Raw genomic sequence first — 18,580 nt, forward strand, 5'->3', positions numbered from 1 at the left:
TCACTTGAGGTCAGAAGTTCAAAACCAACCTGGCCCACATGGTGAAACCCCATCTTTACTAAAAATACAAAAATTAGCCAGGTGTGGTGTCATGCGCCTGTAATCCCAGCTTCTTGGGAGGCTGAGGCAAGAAAATTTCGTGAACGTGGGAGGTGGAGGTTGCCATAAGCCAAGATTGTACCATTGCACTCCAGCCTGGGCAACAGAGCAAGACTCTGTCTCAAAAAAAAAAAAAAAAAAAAAAGAGAGAAAAGAAAGAAAGAAAGATACTGGACTGGAACATTTTACTTGAGAATATGAGATGATGCCACCAACCTAAGTGCCTTAATGGGCTTCTATTGTTGATTGCAGCACACATCAGTTGACTCAAGCTGGATAGAACTATAATTATCTTGTGGTCAGTTTGGAGCCACCCAAATGCATTTTTAAAAATTCCTCAGAATTCTCATGTCTTATCTCTTCATATTTACTTTATTATCTTAGTTTATCCTGGTCTCTTACATGCAGTTTTTGTTCTTTTCAGTAAAGTGCTTACTTTTCTTTTTTCTAATCCCAAATTATTATCCTACTGATTTTTGCAACACTTTTCAGGGTCGAGCAAGACAGTTATACAGTGCAGGTTACAAAAGTCTAATGCACTTAGCTAATGCAAATCCTGAAGTGCTCATAAAGACAATTGATCATTTATCAAGACGTCAAGCCAAGCAAATTATTGCGTCAGCAAAGGTAAGCAAACCATTTTTTAACCTTAATAATCTTGTGTATTGTTATTTGTTTGTGTTGTAGACATCAGAACAAAAACATTTAACATTGCATAACTGTTTATTTCTATTGATACAAAAGTACATACTCATATTTGTGAGTAAAAATAGTGCATCTGTTATGACACAAACCTTGCTAAACAGAGAAACGACTTGCTAAAAAATAAAGAAAATTTCAATGGTGGCTCATGCCTGTAATCCCAGCTCTTTGGGAGGTCAAGATGGGAGAATGGCTTGAAATCAGGAGTTTGAGACCAGCCTGGGCAACATGATGAGACTCTGTTTCTGCAAAAAAATTTAAAAACTAACTGGGCGTGGTAGTTTGTGCTGTAGTTCTAGCTATTCAGGAGACTGAGGCAGGAGGATCGCTTGAGCCCAGGAGTTCAAGGCTACAGTGAGCTAGGGTGACAGAGTGAGACTCTGTCCCGCCCCTCCTCTCCAAAAAAAAAAAAAAAAAGGCTGGGCATGGTGCCTCATGCCTGTGATCCCAGCACTTTGGGAGGCTGAGGCGGGTGGATTACCTGAGGTCAGGAGTTCGAGACCAGCCTGGCCAACATGGTAAAACCCCATCTTTACTGAAAATACAACAATTAGCTAGGCTTGGTGGCACATGTCTGTAATCCCAGCTACTCAGGAGGCTGAGGCAGGAGAATTGCTTGAGCCCAGGAGACGGAGGTGGCAGTGAGCCAAGGCCATACCACTGCACTCCAGCCTGGCCGACAGAGTGAGACTCTGTCTTAAAAAAAAAAAAAAAATGGGCCAGGCACGGTGGCTCAAGCTTGTAATCCCAGCACTTTGGGAGGCCGAGATGGGCAGATCACGAGGTCAGGAGATCGAGACCTTCCTGGCTAACACAGTGAAACCCCATCTCTACTAAAAATAATACAAAAAACTAGCCGGGTGAGGTGGCGGGCGCCTGTAGTCCCAGCTACTCGGGAGGCTGAGGCAGGAGAATGGCGTGAACCCGGGAGGCGGAGCTTGCAGTGAGCCCAGAACGCGCCACTGCACTCCAGCCTGGGCGACGGAGCAAGACTCCGTCTCAAAAAAAAAAAAAAAAAAAAAAAAAAATGGCTGGGTGCAGTGGCTAATGCCTGTAATCCCAGCACTTTGGGAGGCCAAGGGGCAGGTGGATCACTTGAAGCCAGAAATTTGAGACTAGCTTGGCCAACATGGTAAAACCCTGTCTCTACTAAAAATATAAAAATTAGCCAGGCGTGGTGGCCCACACCTGTAATCCCAGCTACTTGGGAAGCTGAGGCACAAGAATCACTTGAACCCAGGCGGTGGAGGTTGTAGTGAGCTGAGATTATGCCACTGCACTCCAGCCTGAGTGACAGGGTGAGAGTCTATCTTAAAGAAAAAAGAAAAGACAATTTCAAGGGTTCATTGAAGTACAAAGAACCCTGGAAGTCACTGAGCTCTGCCTCCCAAAGTTCTCGTCACAGGAATCCTTCCCTCAGCATCCCGACATCTGGTCTCTCCACCTTTGAGCACCACATTGACAAGGAGCTTGTTCATCAAAAATTAGGTGGTTCTATTTTTGTATGCTCTTAGTGTTACAAAAATTATCCTGATACACCGAGGCTAAATTTTGCCTTCTTAAAATTTTTACCATTGCATCAGAGTACCACGTCTGGAACTAGACTCTTTTTTTGTTTGTATGCTGTTTTTCACATATTCAAAAACAACTCTTATTGCCCCCAAGGGTTTTTCTTTTCTGTTGCTTTTATCTGTATTAAATAATCGAGTTTTAGGCCATTCAGTGTCCTAGTTACCCTTTGCTACATGCAACCCAGTTTGTCATTGCCTTCTGCTCCCTGTGGGTAAAGCTATTCCACAGCAATTTGAGATTATTTCCTTCTTGATCTCAACTATAGTTCTAAGTCTGAAATTGCTTGGCTTCTTTGAAACTTCATTGTTTTACTATTTTCATATATAAATCAGAATTAGCTAAAAAGCAAATTTCCATCATCTTTTAATGGTGCTCACATTGCTTACATTACCTTAATCGTTCTTTACAACAAACCTATGAGGTGGACAAAGTCAGTGTTACCCTGAGTTTATAGATGAAACCACTAAGACTGACCTTGTCCTGTTAAATTAGGAGTTCTTGGGGTTGGTAGGGATGAAGTTATAGTCATTTCCTTTGCTGTAGCATCTAAAAAAAAAGTTCATTAAACTTTGACACACTTGTTTCAGCATTTACTAGTGATGTTTGTCTAACTCCATTATTTCCATGTTTATCAAGTGGTGATTTTCTAACTTCATTATTCCTTCTGGATTTATTTACTGATGTTTTACTATGAGGAAAAGCTTTTCCTTTATTCATTCATTTATCAGTACATGCTTATAGGTTCAGACATATTCAATGGGTTATAACCCATTAATAACATTACTTATTTTGGTGATCAAATGGCCACAGATTTGGCCAGTGGAAGCCCCTGAAAACTGGTTTGTGTGGCTTTTTGACCTTCATCATCATTCTTGAAGTATTTTCTTACTTTCTGGCTGTGTCTGTCAGCATCTAATCATTAGGAGGCAGAAACCACATAGTAATTTGAACAGGCCTCTAAGGGGTCAACAGAACGTTGAAGAATTCAGGAAGGAATACATTTGAGAGGTGGTCCACCCCCACCCCACAGCACCCCTATGGATGGGATTCAGACTTCATTGCCACTGGATGCTGGGAAGTTTGTTGTGGTTCTACAGCCAAGGCTAATAAGCAGAAACTGCCCACTGGAGTGCTGACAAAACTGCCAGGAAGCTGCCTACAATGTACTGTTGAACTTGCCCAGAAGCCAGCTCTAAGGCCCGTGGAACTAGGGCACTAGCTAGGAACACTCTAGCTGATGTATGTCTATGCATTCTTCTATACTTATGTGTAAATTACTGAAGGCCATGAGCTCATACTGATAACCCTAATTCTGATTTTTCCAGGTACATACGCTGTATAACAGAGTCTAGCTCCAAAACTTAGTGGCTTAAAACAACCATCTTATTTTGCTCATGTTTTTGTAGATTAGGAATTCTGGAGGGGTGCAGCTGGGTGCTTGTCACTTGGGTCCCATGTAACTGTAGTCAGAAGTTGACTGGCGCTATAGTCACAAGGCCCAGCCGAGCTGGATGACTCAGGTGACTCACTCACATGACCAACAGCTGATAATGAGAGGCAACTGGGGCTTTTCAGCTTTCAACTGGAGCAACTACATATGGCCTTTCCATGTGGCTTCAGTCTTTATGGCATAGAAACTAGGTTTTCAGAGGGAATGTCCAGAAAGTGAGCATTCTAAGATATCCAGGCAGAAAATGCAAGAAGTCTTTGGAGCCAACCTCAGAAGTCATGCAGTGTTGTTTCCACTGCATACTGTTGGTTACTAGAAAACCATTAAGACCTAGATTGAAAGGAAAGGGGATCAGACCACCTCCTCATGAGAAGAGTGTCAAACAATTTGCAGTCATCTTTAAAATCTGCCCTCTGCTCACAAATTGTTTCTGTTCCTCCCACATGCAAAATATATTAACCCCCAAAAGGCCTTTCCATTATAGCTTCTATTAGGAAAAACTCAGTCTTTTTTGTTGTTGTTGTTCCCCCACTGAACACTCAACAAACACAACACAGACAGAGATTTCTGTGACCAAATGTGAGGGATTTCTTCCAAAAAACAATCAATCATTTCTGCAGCAGACATCAGCTGGGTGTCCTGACACTATCTAGCTGGAGTCTGGGCTTCTAAAACTTCTTACCAACCACCTTCAAGTTGGGGTTCCCACAGCCTCTTCTCTGGGTTCAGTCAGCTCACGAAACTCAGGAAAACATGTATGTAATAAAGGATATCACAAAGATACAGATGAAGAGATTCATAAGGCAAGATATGGGGGAAGTGGCACAGAGCTTTCATGTCCTCGCTGGGCACATCACCCTGCATGTGCTCAGCTGTCTGGAGGCTCTGTGAACCCTATACTCTTAGACCTCTTATGGAAACTTTATTGGGTTGGCATGATTGACAATCATGTAGAAATGTGACTGGACCGAAAGGGTATGATTTATTAATAATACTAACAGACCGAGTGGGGAAACCCAGCAAGACCTGTCTGTTCAGATGCTTCTGGCCTCTCTGTGCAGCATTCTTTTCTCCAGAGTATGGGGCAGGACACTCTGGGATGAGGGTCTTTTTACTTTTTTTTGGAGACAGGGTGTTGCTCTGTTGCCCAGGCTGGAGTGCAATGGCACAATCATAGATCACTGCAGCCATCCCCTCCCAGGCTCAAGCAATTCTCCCATCTCAGCCTCAGGAGTAGCTAGGAATACAGACAGGTGCCACGCCTGGCTAATGTTTTTAATTTTTTTTGTTGGTTTGCTTTGTTTTTTTTGAGACGGGGTCAATGTTTTTAATTTTTAATTAATCTTTGCTCTATTTAATAGAGACAAGGCTATGCTATGTTGTGCAGGCTGGTCTTGAACTCCTGTCCTCAAGCAGTCCTTCCACCTTGGCTTCCCAAAGTGTTGGGATTACAGCATGAGCCACTGCACCCAGCCTGGAATGAGGGTTTTAAGACCCAATGATCAGAGTAGAGTTCTGCCTTAGGCGAAAGGAGGGCAGAAGAAGGTCAGAGACAGAAATTCTGTTTCTTGAGGTCTAAAGTGCTCCAACATTGTAACAAGGGCTGTGGGAGTTATGAGCCAGGAACCGTGGATGAAAACCAATATATGTATATCATAATATCACGGCATCAGACTCAGATCCAGTATTCTAAATCAAGTCCGGTGTGAGTGATGCACCTTCAGCACAGTTTCACAAGTTACAGTTCTTTTTACTCTGAAAACCAGTGACCTAAAGAGACACTACATAAAATAGTGAAACCAGAAATAGGATAACCATAGTACACTCTCATTCATAAAGAAAGAACATGGGTAGGGCATAACAGCAGTTCTGAAATCCAGCCAGCCACATGTGGCCAGTTCTTTAATTATGTCCCAGTTCTTCTCTCGGAATGATTTTTCTTGGCTTTGGGTTCTCTCATTTGAGTCATTCTCCCTTTTCCATAAACAATAAGCCCATGTTTGCTGCTAGGTAGCTTTCTCAGTGTGCTTCCTATATGCAGTTCAAGAATACTGAAGTTCAAGAGTGCAGGGTCAGGTGTAGTGGCTCACACCTTTAATCCCAGCACTTTGGGAGACCAGGGTGGGAGAATCACTTAAGGCCAGGAGTTTGAGATCAGCCTGGGCAACATAGCAAGACCCTGTTCCTACAAAAGAAATTTTTTTTTTTTAATTAGCCAGGCATGGTGATGTGCGCCTGTGGTCCTAGCTACTCATGAGGCTGCAGTGGGAGGATCGCTTGAGCCTGGGAGATAAAGGCTGCAGTCAGCTATGCTCAGGCCACTGCACTCCAGCCTGGGTGACAAAGCAATGTTATCTCTATTTTAATTTAATTTCATTAATTAATTAATTTTATTTATTTATTTATTTATTTTGAGACAGGGTCTCACTTTGTCACCCAGGCTGGAGTGCAGTAGCATGATCTTGGCTTGCTGCAGCCTCGACCTCCCAGGCTCAAGCAGTCCTCCCACTTCAGCCTCCCAAGTAAATGGGACCTGGGACGACAGGCAGGCACCACCATGCCCAACTAAATTACCTTTTTAAATTTTTTTTTTCACCATGCTGCCCAGGCTGGTTTCCAACTCCTGAGCTCAAGCGATCCACCTGCCTCAGCCTCCCAAAATGCTGGGATTACAGGAGTGAGCCACCATGCCTGGGGGAGACCCTATCTCTAAATTTAAAATATATATGTATGTTCAAAGGCACTTGATGTTTTGTATTGTCTCTGTCTCTTTTTAGTCAATCTGGTATAATATCTTTTAAAATATTGCAGTTTCTTATTTATCTATTTATAATCTCTATGTTGCTTGACTTTCTCTTTTTTTTTTTGAGACAAGGTCTCCCTCTCACCCCATCTGGAATGCAGTGGCACAATCTTGCCTCACTGCAACCTTAGCCTCCCAAGCTCAGGTGATCCTCCCACTTCAGCCTCCCAAGTAGCTGGGACCACAGGCATGCACCACCACACCCAGCTAATTTACATTTTTTTTTTTTTTTTTTTTTAAGAGAAGGGGTTTCTCCATGTTGCCCAGTTTGGTCTTGAACTCCTGGGCTCAAGCAGTCTGCCCACCTTGGCCTCCCAAAGTGCTGGGATTACAAGTGTGAGCCACCTTGCCTATCCTAGGCTTGGCTTTCTTACAGTGTGGATGCTAGGGTCTGAGAGGGAGAATTCACATGACCTTGGATTGATTTCATTTCAAGACCCCAAGGCCTTTTTTAAACTGAGCCCTGTCATGCGGCATCATTTCTTCTGCATTCTATTAGTTACAAGTGAATCACAAAGGCTAGCACAGATTCAAGAGCAGAATTAGATCCCATCTCTCAATGAAGGTGTCAAAGAATTTCCAATCATTAATTTGCCACACTAATCCCATACAGGACTTGTTATAGTCTTCCTCTTTTTCATATTTGTACTTCCTTTCTCCAATAATGAGAAACCTCATCCCTGTGTTTATTAATATATTTCTCTGTTTTCCTCAATCTTAGAATGCACTGAAAGTAACTGCAGAATTGTTAAATTATACCACTCCAAAAAAAACAAACAAATTCAGTATTTATTTACAGCACTTTTTGTCTTCATTCTGAGAGTATATAATTAAAACAATGTGTTAAAATGTTATTTGGTTTGGGGTTTAAAAAAAAAATCTGCTTCAGTGTGGCTGCTACACATTTGAAACACAGATTCTACTGGTATTCCATTTTACTTCTTCTCCTTCCCTCACGGATATTTTTTTAGGTGGAGGGGGAGGAACTAGGTCTCTGTTACCCAGGCTAGAGTGCAGTGGCACCATCATAGCTAGCTGCAGCCTTGAACTCCCAGGCTCAAGCGATCCCACCTTAGCCTCCTGAGTAGCTGGGACTATAGGTATGGACCATTCCTGGCTAATTTGTTATTGTTGTAGAGGCTTGGTCTCACTATGTTGCCCGGGCTGGTGTCTAACTTCTGGCCTCAAGCAATCCTCCCACCTCAACCTTCCGAAGTGCTGGGATTATAGCTGTGAGCCACCATGCCCGGCCTGTCTCATTTTTATTCTCTTCATTGTTTTCCTGCTTTTTAAATTTTTTTCAGTAGCCCTAATTAGGTTTTTTATTTAAATCTGTTTTTCTATGGACACCCAATTATTTAGTTATAGTTATTACTTATTATTTCTAATGTGATTTTGCCTTTTTCTTTTATTTCGTTCCTGAGCTCAGTCAACTTTTGTATCATTTCTTCCAGTTTTTGTCCATGTCGGTTCTTAGTTTTTTAACTTCTTATTCAGTGAGCATTTCCACTCCTCCTCATATCTCCAGATTTTTATTTGAGAATATTTAATCTTGTTTGGAGTGTTGTGTTACAGTTTTTCTGCTTCATGGTTTGCTTTCAGGGAGGGAAATTTTTATGAGCTGAAGAGTTGGGTTATTTGTATTCTTTTTTTTTTTTTTTTTGAGACAGAGTCTCACTCTCTTGCCCAGGCTGGAGTGCAGTGGCGTGATCTCCACTCATTGCAAGCTCTGCCTCCCGGGTTCATGCCATTCTCCTGCCTCAGCCTCCTGAGTAGCTGGGACTAAAAGGGTGTGCCACCACGCCCAGCTAATTTTTTTTTTTTTTTTTTTTTTGTATTTTTAGTAGAGATGGGGTTTTACTGTGTTAGTCAGGATGGTCTCGATCTGACCTCGTGATCCGCCCGCCTCGGCCTCCCAAAGTGCTGGGATTAGAAGCGTGAGCCATCACGCCCGGCCTTGTTTTCTTTTTATATAGTAGTTTTGTATAGATGAGAACTGCTTGTGCCTCTGCATATCTTGGACAACACAGTCATTTGGAATGGTTTATGAGATCCCAGTTCAAGAGTGTTCTCTTCTGAGTAGCAAAGTATTTTTCTTTAATGGATGACTTGGGGTGGGAGAGGAATGCAAGGAGGGTTTGTGTCCTTTGTTGTCTTTTTTTTTTTTTTTAAATTTCCTTTTGCCATACAAGATTATCCATTTTTTCCTTTTTTCCTCTTCCCCTCATGTCTGAGCTTCCAAAAGGCACCTCCCTTTTCACCCATTCTCTCCCCTAAAAGCATTGTCTTTTGAAGACTACCTCCTAGAGTCCCACATGCATGTTAAATATCTTCCTATAAACAATGCTTTAATCAATCAACATTCTTTTTTCAGCATTTTTATATTTGGGTAGGCTTTTTCTCTCTGGAGGTGATTTTATTTCATTTTAGACCCTCTATTTCCCTCTTGTCTTGTGCTTTTTTTCTCAACCCCATCTAGATCTCTGCAAACACTTGGGTGGGAGCTCAAGAAACTGGTTTTGGCTGAGTGTAGTGGCTCACACTTACAGTCCCAGCATTTTGGGAGGCCAAGGCAGGAGGATCATTTGAGCCTAAGAGTTTGAGAACAGCCTGGACACATAGGGAGATCCAGTCTCTACGAAAAAAGCCTTTTAAATTTTTTTTAATTTAAAAAAAAAAAAGAGACTGGGCACGGTGGTTCACACCTGTAATCCCAGCACTTTGGGAGGCCAAGGCAGGCAGATCATGAGGTCAAGCAATGGAGACCATCCTAGCCAACATGGGGAAACCCCATCTCTACTAAAAATACAAAAATTAGCTGGGCATGGTGATGCATGCCTGCAGTTTCAGCTACTCGGGAGGCTGAGGCAGGAGAATTGCTTGAACTCAGGAGGCGGAGGTTGCAGTGAGCTGAGATCACGCCACTGCACTCCAGCCTGGTGACAGAGTAAGACTCCGTCTTAAAAAAAAAGTGGAGGGGCGGGATTTGTTCTTCCAGAAATTGGTGGGCTTTTTTAAACAAGAAGTAATTTGAGGTTGTTGATACTCTCTGTGTTATAATAATACTGACACAAGGGTTTTGTGTAGTTTACTTATTATTCTTATTGATCTATATAGCTTGTTATTTGGCAAAAATTCGTTGACATCTTTTATATGCCATGTTTGGAAATACTTTTTTTGCTCATTATGTTGCTTTTGAAATTAACAGTTTTAAGTTTAGGAACTTGAATAAAACTTTTATTTGAAATACTGGTAGCTTTTTAAAAGCATACTAAATTTTGAGGAATAATAAATTGCATATATATAAAGGATAACATTTTCAGGAGCTAATTAAATTTTTGCAAAATTGTCTTAGATTTTATAGATTAAAAGTTAATTTTTAAGTGGCTGAGTCTTCAATAAAACAAATCTTTGGGAGAATTAAAGCTTTATTTTTGGTATACTAAAAGGCAGTGATCAGCTAAAATGGTTTTAACTAAATGCCTCCTCTTCATTGACTATAATCGTTTATTCTTAAGTGGCCATTTTTCAATCTCATTATAGTTTTAATGTCTAGATTTCTGATGTGTAAGGATTCAGGTGTTCCATGGACAGTGGTAAAATTGTTGGCAATTCTCTAGCAATGCATATTTTGGCCTCACGTCTTAATTTTTTAATGTAGATGCTGTTGCATGAAAAAGCAGAGGCCCTGCAAGAAGAAGTAGAAGAGCTACTAAGATTACCTTCTGATTTCCCTGGTGCTGTGGCTTCTTCCACTGACAAAGCATGAAGCTATCTGATGAGCATTTTCACATATGAATTATTTATTGTACATGTGTTTTATTAAAAATAACTTATACTTTATAAATGAAAAAATACATTTTAAGTATGCATTAAGAACTATGAATAATTGAATATACCTCTTCTCACTAACAATTCATTCTTTGGAATACTTATTTCTCTGCTGAACAGTCTATAGTGTCCACCACAAAAGGAAATTCAACTTCATCAACATTGTGCTCAACCTTGGTATCCCGATCTTTCATTATTCTCTTACCCATTTCTTTCATCAAATTGGACTATTTGAAATCCCCAGAATTTTCCTTAGGATTTCCAAACCGTCCATTTCCTAACTGCTTTTTGTTATTTCCAGTGCATGAAAATTATCTTTAAAATGTACTAATACTTCAAGGAGTAACTAAAAAATGCTAGAATACTGTCTCCTCTATGAAATTATTCCAGGTTCATCCTCACCCCTACCCCACACCTAGGTGCTCTTTCCCTCCTATAAGCATCATAGACCCCGCATTTATGCCCAGGTCTTTTTGCTGCCACTACTTTATAATCTGGATGTCTAAGTCCTCCATGTGTGTATGCGACCAACACCCACACACTTAAGAAGTAGGAATCTCAGTGAAGAATGAATACTACCCACAATTAACAATTGGAAGCTTTTCTTTAAACACAATTTAAATATTGCCGCTCCCTTTTCACAATCATAGCTCAAATGTAGATGACACTAGTGCAAGAAAAAAAGTGTTAACTAGCAATATTTATGAGTACTGAACTTGCTTGATTAACGATCAACCCACCTGTCTAAGAAACATCCTTTGGAAACTTTGCAAATAAATCCATAGTCTAAGTTATTTGTGCCTTAACATTTTAGGCCATTATAATCTAGTAGTCATTTACCTAGAGTACTAGGCAAATACATAGAAAATATCTATGTGCCAGGAACTCTTGTAAGTGCTTTATATGAATTAACTAATTTAATTCTCATACAATAGTATCTGTAAGACAGGTACTATTATTATCCTCATTTTACAGATGAATAAACTGACACACAGAGAAACTAAAGTAACTTTCCCAAGGCCATGAACTCGTCAGTCACAGAGCAAGGATTCAGACCCATGCAGCCCCAGTGTAACGTCCACACACTTAATCATTATACAATAATGTCTTGGTAAATTTGTCCATTTTATTCCTTCCTAAGTGTTCCTTATACCTGTCCTTGATTTTATCTTTAGTATTACATTCCATCATCCTTGCCCCACTCCCATCCCTGCATTTCCTTACACAAGTCAAAGTACGGCATCCTGATGTCCTAGCAGAATTCTGGGCTTCACCGCACATGTTCCATTTGTTGCAGTTAAAAAGATTTGTAAAACAGCAGCTGGCTAGCCTGCTGGCTGTTTGAACCAGCCTCTGAATTGCATTCACAATGGGCCATAGTCCAGTCTTGAGGATTTTTTTTTTAAGTCTAGAAACCCCAGGTTTACTAGTTGGCCCAATTAAGTAAAGCTCTGTCTTTTTTTTTTTTTCTTGAGATGATGGGGTCTCGCTCTGTCACCTAGTTCAAGGCTTACTCCCGGGCTCAAGTGATTCTCCCACCTCAGCCTTCCAAGGAGCTGGGACTACAGGTGCGTGTCACTGCCCAGCTAATTTTTGTAGAGAAGGCATTTTGCCATGTTGCCCATGCTGGTCTCGAACTCCTGGGCTCAAGTGATCTGCCCGTCTTGGCCTCCCAAAGTCCTGGAATTATGGACATGAGCCACTGTGCCATGCCAAAGCTCTAATTCTTGCTAACCAATTTGTGAAAGACTGATTTATAATCCAAGATTAATTTATTAATTTAAGATTAGAGTTGAGGGGGCGGGGAGAAGGGTACCTTTATAGTAACTTGAATACCTGTATCTGCAGTTCAGGACGATCTTCACACACACACACACTCACTCTTCTATCAATGTTTCTCCAGGTCAATCTCAATGAAAGGTTGTATCAAGTGTAATGGTGGATGATTAGCCCTAAAAGATATTCAAGTATAAAGAAACTGAAACAGTTTAGTTCTAGAGAAGCAGACAAATGGGAAGGAACAAAGTAGGGAATAGAAATAGACCTAAATACGTTTAAGAATTTAATGTAATAGACTGGGCGCAGTGGCTGATGCCTGTAATCCCAGCAATTTGGGAGGCCGAGGTGGGAAGATTGCCTGAGTTCAGTAGTTTGAGACCAGCCTGGGCAACATGACAAAACCCCATCTCTACTAAAAATACAAAAAAATTAGCCGGGTGTGGCGGCACATTCCTGTAGTCCTAGCTACTCAGGAGACTGAGGCATGAGAATCACTTGAACCCAGGAGGCAGAGGAGGCAGCGAGCCAAGATCGCACCACTGCACTCCAGCCTGGGTGACAGAACAAGACTCCATCTCAAAAAAAAAAAAAGAATTTAATAAACATGGTTTTTCAGTTTTGAGTAATAGAAATGCAAGCATATGTAGCTTAAGCAAAAGGGACATTTAGTGGCCACGCTCTCAAACAGTAGGCAGCGATAGAATTGGCCTTAGGGCAGCTAGAACCAGAGAATCCTAACACCATCCATACTCACCATCTCTTGTCGGGCAGCACCAGACTTGCTTCCTTATGGCTTCAAGATGAAAGCAAAAAGAGCTCTCTGCTGCCAACTCTAGAAAAGTCTCCAGGAAGGGTTCTCATTAGTCCTTTGTGGGTCCATTTCCCATCCCTGTGAGCAGGATATAGGGTTTAGGTTTGGGTTTTGGTTTTTCAGAAGACAGAGAAGTGGGGGTAAGCAGAGAAAACAGCTAGTACAGATGACACTTCAAGTCACAGTGGAAAAGATGGATAACTCAGTGAATGGAATTGAGACAAATGGCTACCACGCCATTTAGAAAAATATTAAGCTTAGCCTGGGCAACATGGCGAGACCCCGTCTCTACAAAAAATTAAAAAATTAGCTAGGCTTGGTGGCGCATATTTGTGGTCCCAGCTCCTTAGGAGGCTGAGGTGGGAGGATCGCTTGAGCCTGGGAGTATGAGGCTAGAGTGAGCTGCACTCCAACCTGGGCAACAGAGCAAGACCCTCTCTCTCCTCTTTCTCTCTCTTTCTACATACATATATTTAGCACTCTATAAAATATATTTTATATTATAAATAGAGAGCTGATTTCTACCTATTGGTTTAAACCAAATGAAACTTTAGGCAAATCAAAGATTCAAATGTGGAATTTTTGAAGGTGTCATCTATGCTGAAGCATCAAAGAACGTATCTGCAGTTCCTTCTTCTAAGGCTTCAAAACAGTAAAATGTCGGTCGTTCCAGTGTGGTGTCAGGTTTTATTTTGTTTTCTTTATAGATTCTTTTCAAGCTACGAGCCAGCTGGCCCATTTCTAAGATGCTTAACTTCAAGATCTTTCTAACATCCAAGCCTCTTCTGCTTTGCATTATACCTTTAAACAACTACCCAAAAGAGGCTTTTCTGTTGGAGCACACCCATGTTTTGGTGAAGTGTGAGCATTTTCAAACCTAGCCACCCTCTCCTCCAATCTCCACACTGGTATTTTTTCAGGAAGGACTAAGGTAAGGCCCTCCCTGACTTCATGCTTTCATTTGTGAGAGCCTTTCCACACAAGCATCACTGCAGCTTTTGAACTCCATCTCACTGTGACAGGAAGTAACACCAAAAATATATAAGCATTGTTATACTTGGTTTTATTTAACAATTTCTAGTAATTTATAATCATGTTTGTAAGTGTGCTTTTTTTTTTTTTTTTTTTTTTTTTTTTGAGACAGGAGCACAGAGTTTCCCTCTTGTTGCCCAGGCTGGAGTGCAGTGGCGCAATCTCAGCTCGCTGCAACCTCCATCTCCCGGGTTCAAGCGATTCTCCTGCCTCAGCCTTCCCAGTCACTGGGACTACAGGCATGTGCCACCACACCTGGCTAATTTTTGTATTTTTAGTAGAGACAGGGTTTCACCATGTTGTCTAGGCTGGTCTCGAACTCCTCACCTCAGGTTATCCGCTCACTTCAGCCTCCCAAAGTGCTGGGATTACAGGGGTGAGCCACTGCACCCAGCCAAAAGTGTAATATTTTCTTGTGTTATACTCAATGACAATAATAAGGGTGACAATAAACTACCATGTTTTGAAGGTTTGCCAAGTGCTGGCACTATGCTGAACACTTTCATGCTTTGTCTAGATGGTTCCTTGCAGCCATCCGAGATGCTGTTTTTCACCTCACATTACCAGTGTGAAAAGTGTGGCTTGCCAGGATCACCCCATTATCAAGTGACAGAGCCTAGACCCATCCCTGATCACACTGATAATTCTGTTTTTGATTGTGTTCATTTGCAGCACAAGCTACTCTACACGTGTTTGGAAAGGAGTGGATCAAGATGGCAGACTGAGCATATGTGTTTGCCTTTCGTCTTGCCTAAAATCCCATGAAATGATTTAAAATAGAGATTTGGGCCAGGCGTGGTGGCTCATGCCTGTAATCCCAGTACTTTGTGGGGCTGAGGTGGGTGGATCCCTTGAGGTCAGGAGTTTGAGACCAGCCTGGCCCACACGGTGAAACCCTTTCTCTAATAAAAATACAAAAATTAGCCAGGCGTGGTGGTGGACGCCTGTAATCCCAGCCACTTGGGTGTCTGAGGCAGGAGAATCACTTGAACCCTGGAAGCAGAGGTTGCAGTGAGCCAAGATCACACCATTGTACTCCAGCCTGGGCAACAGAGCGAAACTCTATCTCGAAATAATAAATAAATAAATAAAATAGAGATTTGAAAATAGCCTAAGTATATAACAGCACAGAAAAACAGTGACGACTGGCACTAACACATAGGATCATGATGATTAAAAAGCCAAATGGAGCATCCTAGGCCAGCAGGCTTTTCCTACTCCCTCACTGATGCAGAATACTACACACTAGTGGCATTTCCCACAAAGCTAAAACAGTATCCTACAGGATCCAGCAAGGAGTGAAAGATAGAAGATAACCTCCACACACCCACAAGAAAAGCTACTGGCTCAAACCCTCAGCATGTTACCACAATCTGGTAACAGAAAACGCAGAAAACAAGGATTCTCAGGTACTAAGTTGCTCAGAGAACCAAGAATGCCAAATGTTTGTGAGTAAGTCAACACCATAAAATAGAGACAGCAATTCAGCGAACAGAAGAATTACAATCGAAGGAGGCAATTAATAAGCAACAGATCAAGATTTTAGAAAACCATAATTAATATTTTAGGGTGGATGCTAAATAGAAGGCAAAGATCAAATTAACATATCAGAAATTAATATTTTGATCAAAATGAAAAACTCAGTAGCTGGCTGGGCACAGTGGCTCACGCCTGTAATCCCAGCACTTTGGGAGGCAAAGGCGGGTAGATTGCTTGGGTCCAGGAATTCAAGACCAGCCTGGCCAACATGGCGAAACCCCATCTCTACTAAAAATACACACACACACACACACACAAATTAGCCAGGCATGATGGTGCATGCCCGTAATCCTAGCTACTCAAGTGGCTGAGGCAGGAGAATTGCTTAAACCCAGGAGTTGGAGGTTGCAGTGAGCCTTGACTGCACCACTGTACTCCAGCCTGGACGACAGAGTGAGACTCTGTGTTTAAAAAAAATAATAAATAAAATGGTGGATTAGATAGCAGGAATAGTCAGACCTGGAGAGCCAATTCGTGATTTCCAAGTTTGAGTTGAAGAATCTTTCTGAGCTGCATAACCATAGAACAAAAAAATTGCTAACTATGAAAGAAAACAATGAAAGGCATGGAGGAGAGATTCAGACATCTGTATGTCTAAAAAGCATACCAGAGGGAAAGAACAAACACACACAAGATAAATTTCCCTGGAGCTGATGAAAAACAGATTGAAAGGGCCCCACCAGATCCTGGCCAATACCTAGACACATGGCAATGAAAAATCAGAACGCTCAGGATAAAACCTCTAGAGAGAAAAAAATAAGAACAGATTACAGTCCAAAGGTATGAGAATTCTATTAATACCTCTTTACTCCTGTGCTGAAAGACAGTAAAGCCATATCCTCAGAGGTATAGAGAAAAGACCCTAGTAATCTATGCCCATCCTAGTGTAGAGACAAAATAAACACCTTGAGACACGCAAGAAATTACAGAACTAGACATTCTCTCTAAGACTTCAGGCTTTTTGTGAGAGAGAACTTAATTTATTTAAGCCATTTAAATTTGAGGGGGCACAACAGTTTATCCTTTTTTCAAAGGATGTAACCTATTAGAACCCTGTGGCTTCATTGACTGTAGATGTCAATACAGCGAGAGCTACTTTAGCACAATTCAGAAAGATCAGAGTCAAAGGAAAATATCTAATACGTGACTCTACCTTTCATACCTAACCTGGAATAGGAAGATGTCAGTCTCGTAGAAAGGTTCTGATGTTAGCTTTGTATCTGTGAAGCAGTCTTCACTCTCTAAATACAATGGAAAATGTCCAGGTTGAAGCAAGGTCAAGAGATAAATTAGTATTTTTCTTCTACTTTTAAAACATGTAGGTAGGTGTGAAGATTACAAGAAATGCAATATTGACAAGCAACAGTGATTTTTAATGTTCCTTTTGTGAAAATGTAGGATCTATCAGGATATTATATGATGGATTCACTCAAATGTTCTTGAAAGACATTAATACATATGAAAAAGGACAGTGGGTTAAAGCTGTATTGCACCAGACTAAATAAAATGAGTGGATAGTTTTCTGAGAGCCATGCCCTCCAGACAGCTGGAACAATCACACCAAAATATTGGGCAGTTGTTTTCTGCCACTGACTGCACACCAACAAGGGACTCTGCACTGCATAGTAGGGAGGTATGATCTGCCTTCCCCACTGAGCTGGTGGCTTTGAGCTCTCTGTTGTCCTTTATGATTATGTTTAGAATGTTCTAAAGCAAACTTGGAGGAGAAAACTGAGTATGATGAATTAGTGGGCTTCATTTCCTTCATTTTTCGTTGTTAAAATAGTCCTTCAATCCTTGTCTTCAGAAGCTATGGAAGTGATATGTGACCACTGGAAGTACTTCTTGAAGACATGACAAATGTCTTTCAAGATAGCACAGGTATGCAATATATAAAAATTTTGCTATTCAGAATAGGTATTACTCTGGAGGAAATAACTGGATTTTGCTTTAACTGAACCACATGTATTAGATGATCAAACTCCCTGCCAAAATGAGGTATCTGCACATCGATGGCAGCAGAAGTTTTCGTCTAAGGTTTGTGCTCAAAGAAACAAGTGACCTAGCAGCACAAGTTAATACACTGGTAGACTCTGGTGTTTAAAATTCAGTACATTGCCTGGGCACAGTGGCTCACACCTGTAATCCCAACACTTTAGAAGGCCAAGGCTGGAGGATCGCTTGAGGCTAGGAGTTCAAGATCAGCCTGGGCAACATAGTGAGACTCCCCTTCTCTACAAAATATAAGAAAATTAGCTGGGTGTGCTGTTGCACACCTGTAGTCCCTGCTACTCATGAGGCTGAGGGAGGAGGATGGCTTGAGCCCAGGAGCTCGATGTTACAGTGGACTGTGATTGCACCACTGAACTCCAGCCTGGACAACAAAGTGAGACCCTGTCTCCAGAAATAAAATAAAATAGAAAGCTGTACATTTTTAATTTGAGTGTGTGTTTTGTTTCTTCTAAATATTTTAAATAACCTGTTTTTGCTGTTTTAGAATTTGAACTTAAATCTGTGAGATACCTGAGGTAGTAGGCAGTAGAATGGCCAACCATAGAAGTTCAACTCCTAATGACTGGAACGTATAAACATGTTTTGTTACATGGCAAGAGGAAATTAGAATTGTGGATGGAATTAAGTTTGCTAGTCAGCTGACCTTGAGATGAAGAGATTGACCTGAATCATCTGGGTGGGCCTAATGTAATCACAAAGGTTCTTGTAAGTAAAAGCAGGAGACAGGCAAGTTAGTCAGAGTGATCTGACCTGAGGAAGACGCAGCCAGCCGTTGCTAGCTTTGAAGATGGAAAAGGCCTCAAGCCAAGGAATGCAGGTGGCCTCCAGCAGCTGGAAAAGGCAAGGAAGCAGTTTCTCCTCTAGAGTTTCCAAGAAGGACACAGCCCTCCTGATCCCTGATGTTAGCCTAGAAAGACCTTTTTCAGACTTTTGACCTCCAGAACTGTAA

General features: G+C 41.4%; 1 protein-coding gene across 23 annotated transcripts in view; it reads left to right on the forward strand.

Annotated features, from left to right (window-relative positions):
- The window catches only part of HELQ (helicase, POLQ like), a 61,028-nt gene that overhangs the window by 37,953 nt on the left and 4,495 nt on the right, over nucleotides 1–18,580 (forward strand). For 20 of the 23 annotated variants that reach the window (XR_012434827.1, XR_010586821.1, XR_012434828.1 and 17 more), the window contains 2 exons: nucleotides 592–726; nucleotides 10,288–10,541. Coding sequence is in view for 19 of the 23 variants with exons in the window: in XM_065545002.1 (XP_065401074.1) it covers nucleotides 592–726; nucleotides 10,288–10,395 (243 nt within the window). In the remaining 4 variants the exon portion in view is untranslated. Of the gene's footprint in view, nucleotides 1–591; nucleotides 727–10,287; nucleotides 10,542–18,580 lie in introns of those variants that run through there. The other 3 variants (XR_010586822.2, XM_074039775.1, XM_045392373.3) reach the window with 1 other exon arrangement.

This window comes from Macaca fascicularis, chromosome 5, assembly GCF_037993035.2.
Source record: "Macaca fascicularis isolate 582-1 chromosome 5, T2T-MFA8v1.1".
In the NCBI taxonomy this organism is placed as follows: domain Eukaryota; kingdom Metazoa; phylum Chordata; class Mammalia; order Primates; family Cercopithecidae; genus Macaca; species Macaca fascicularis.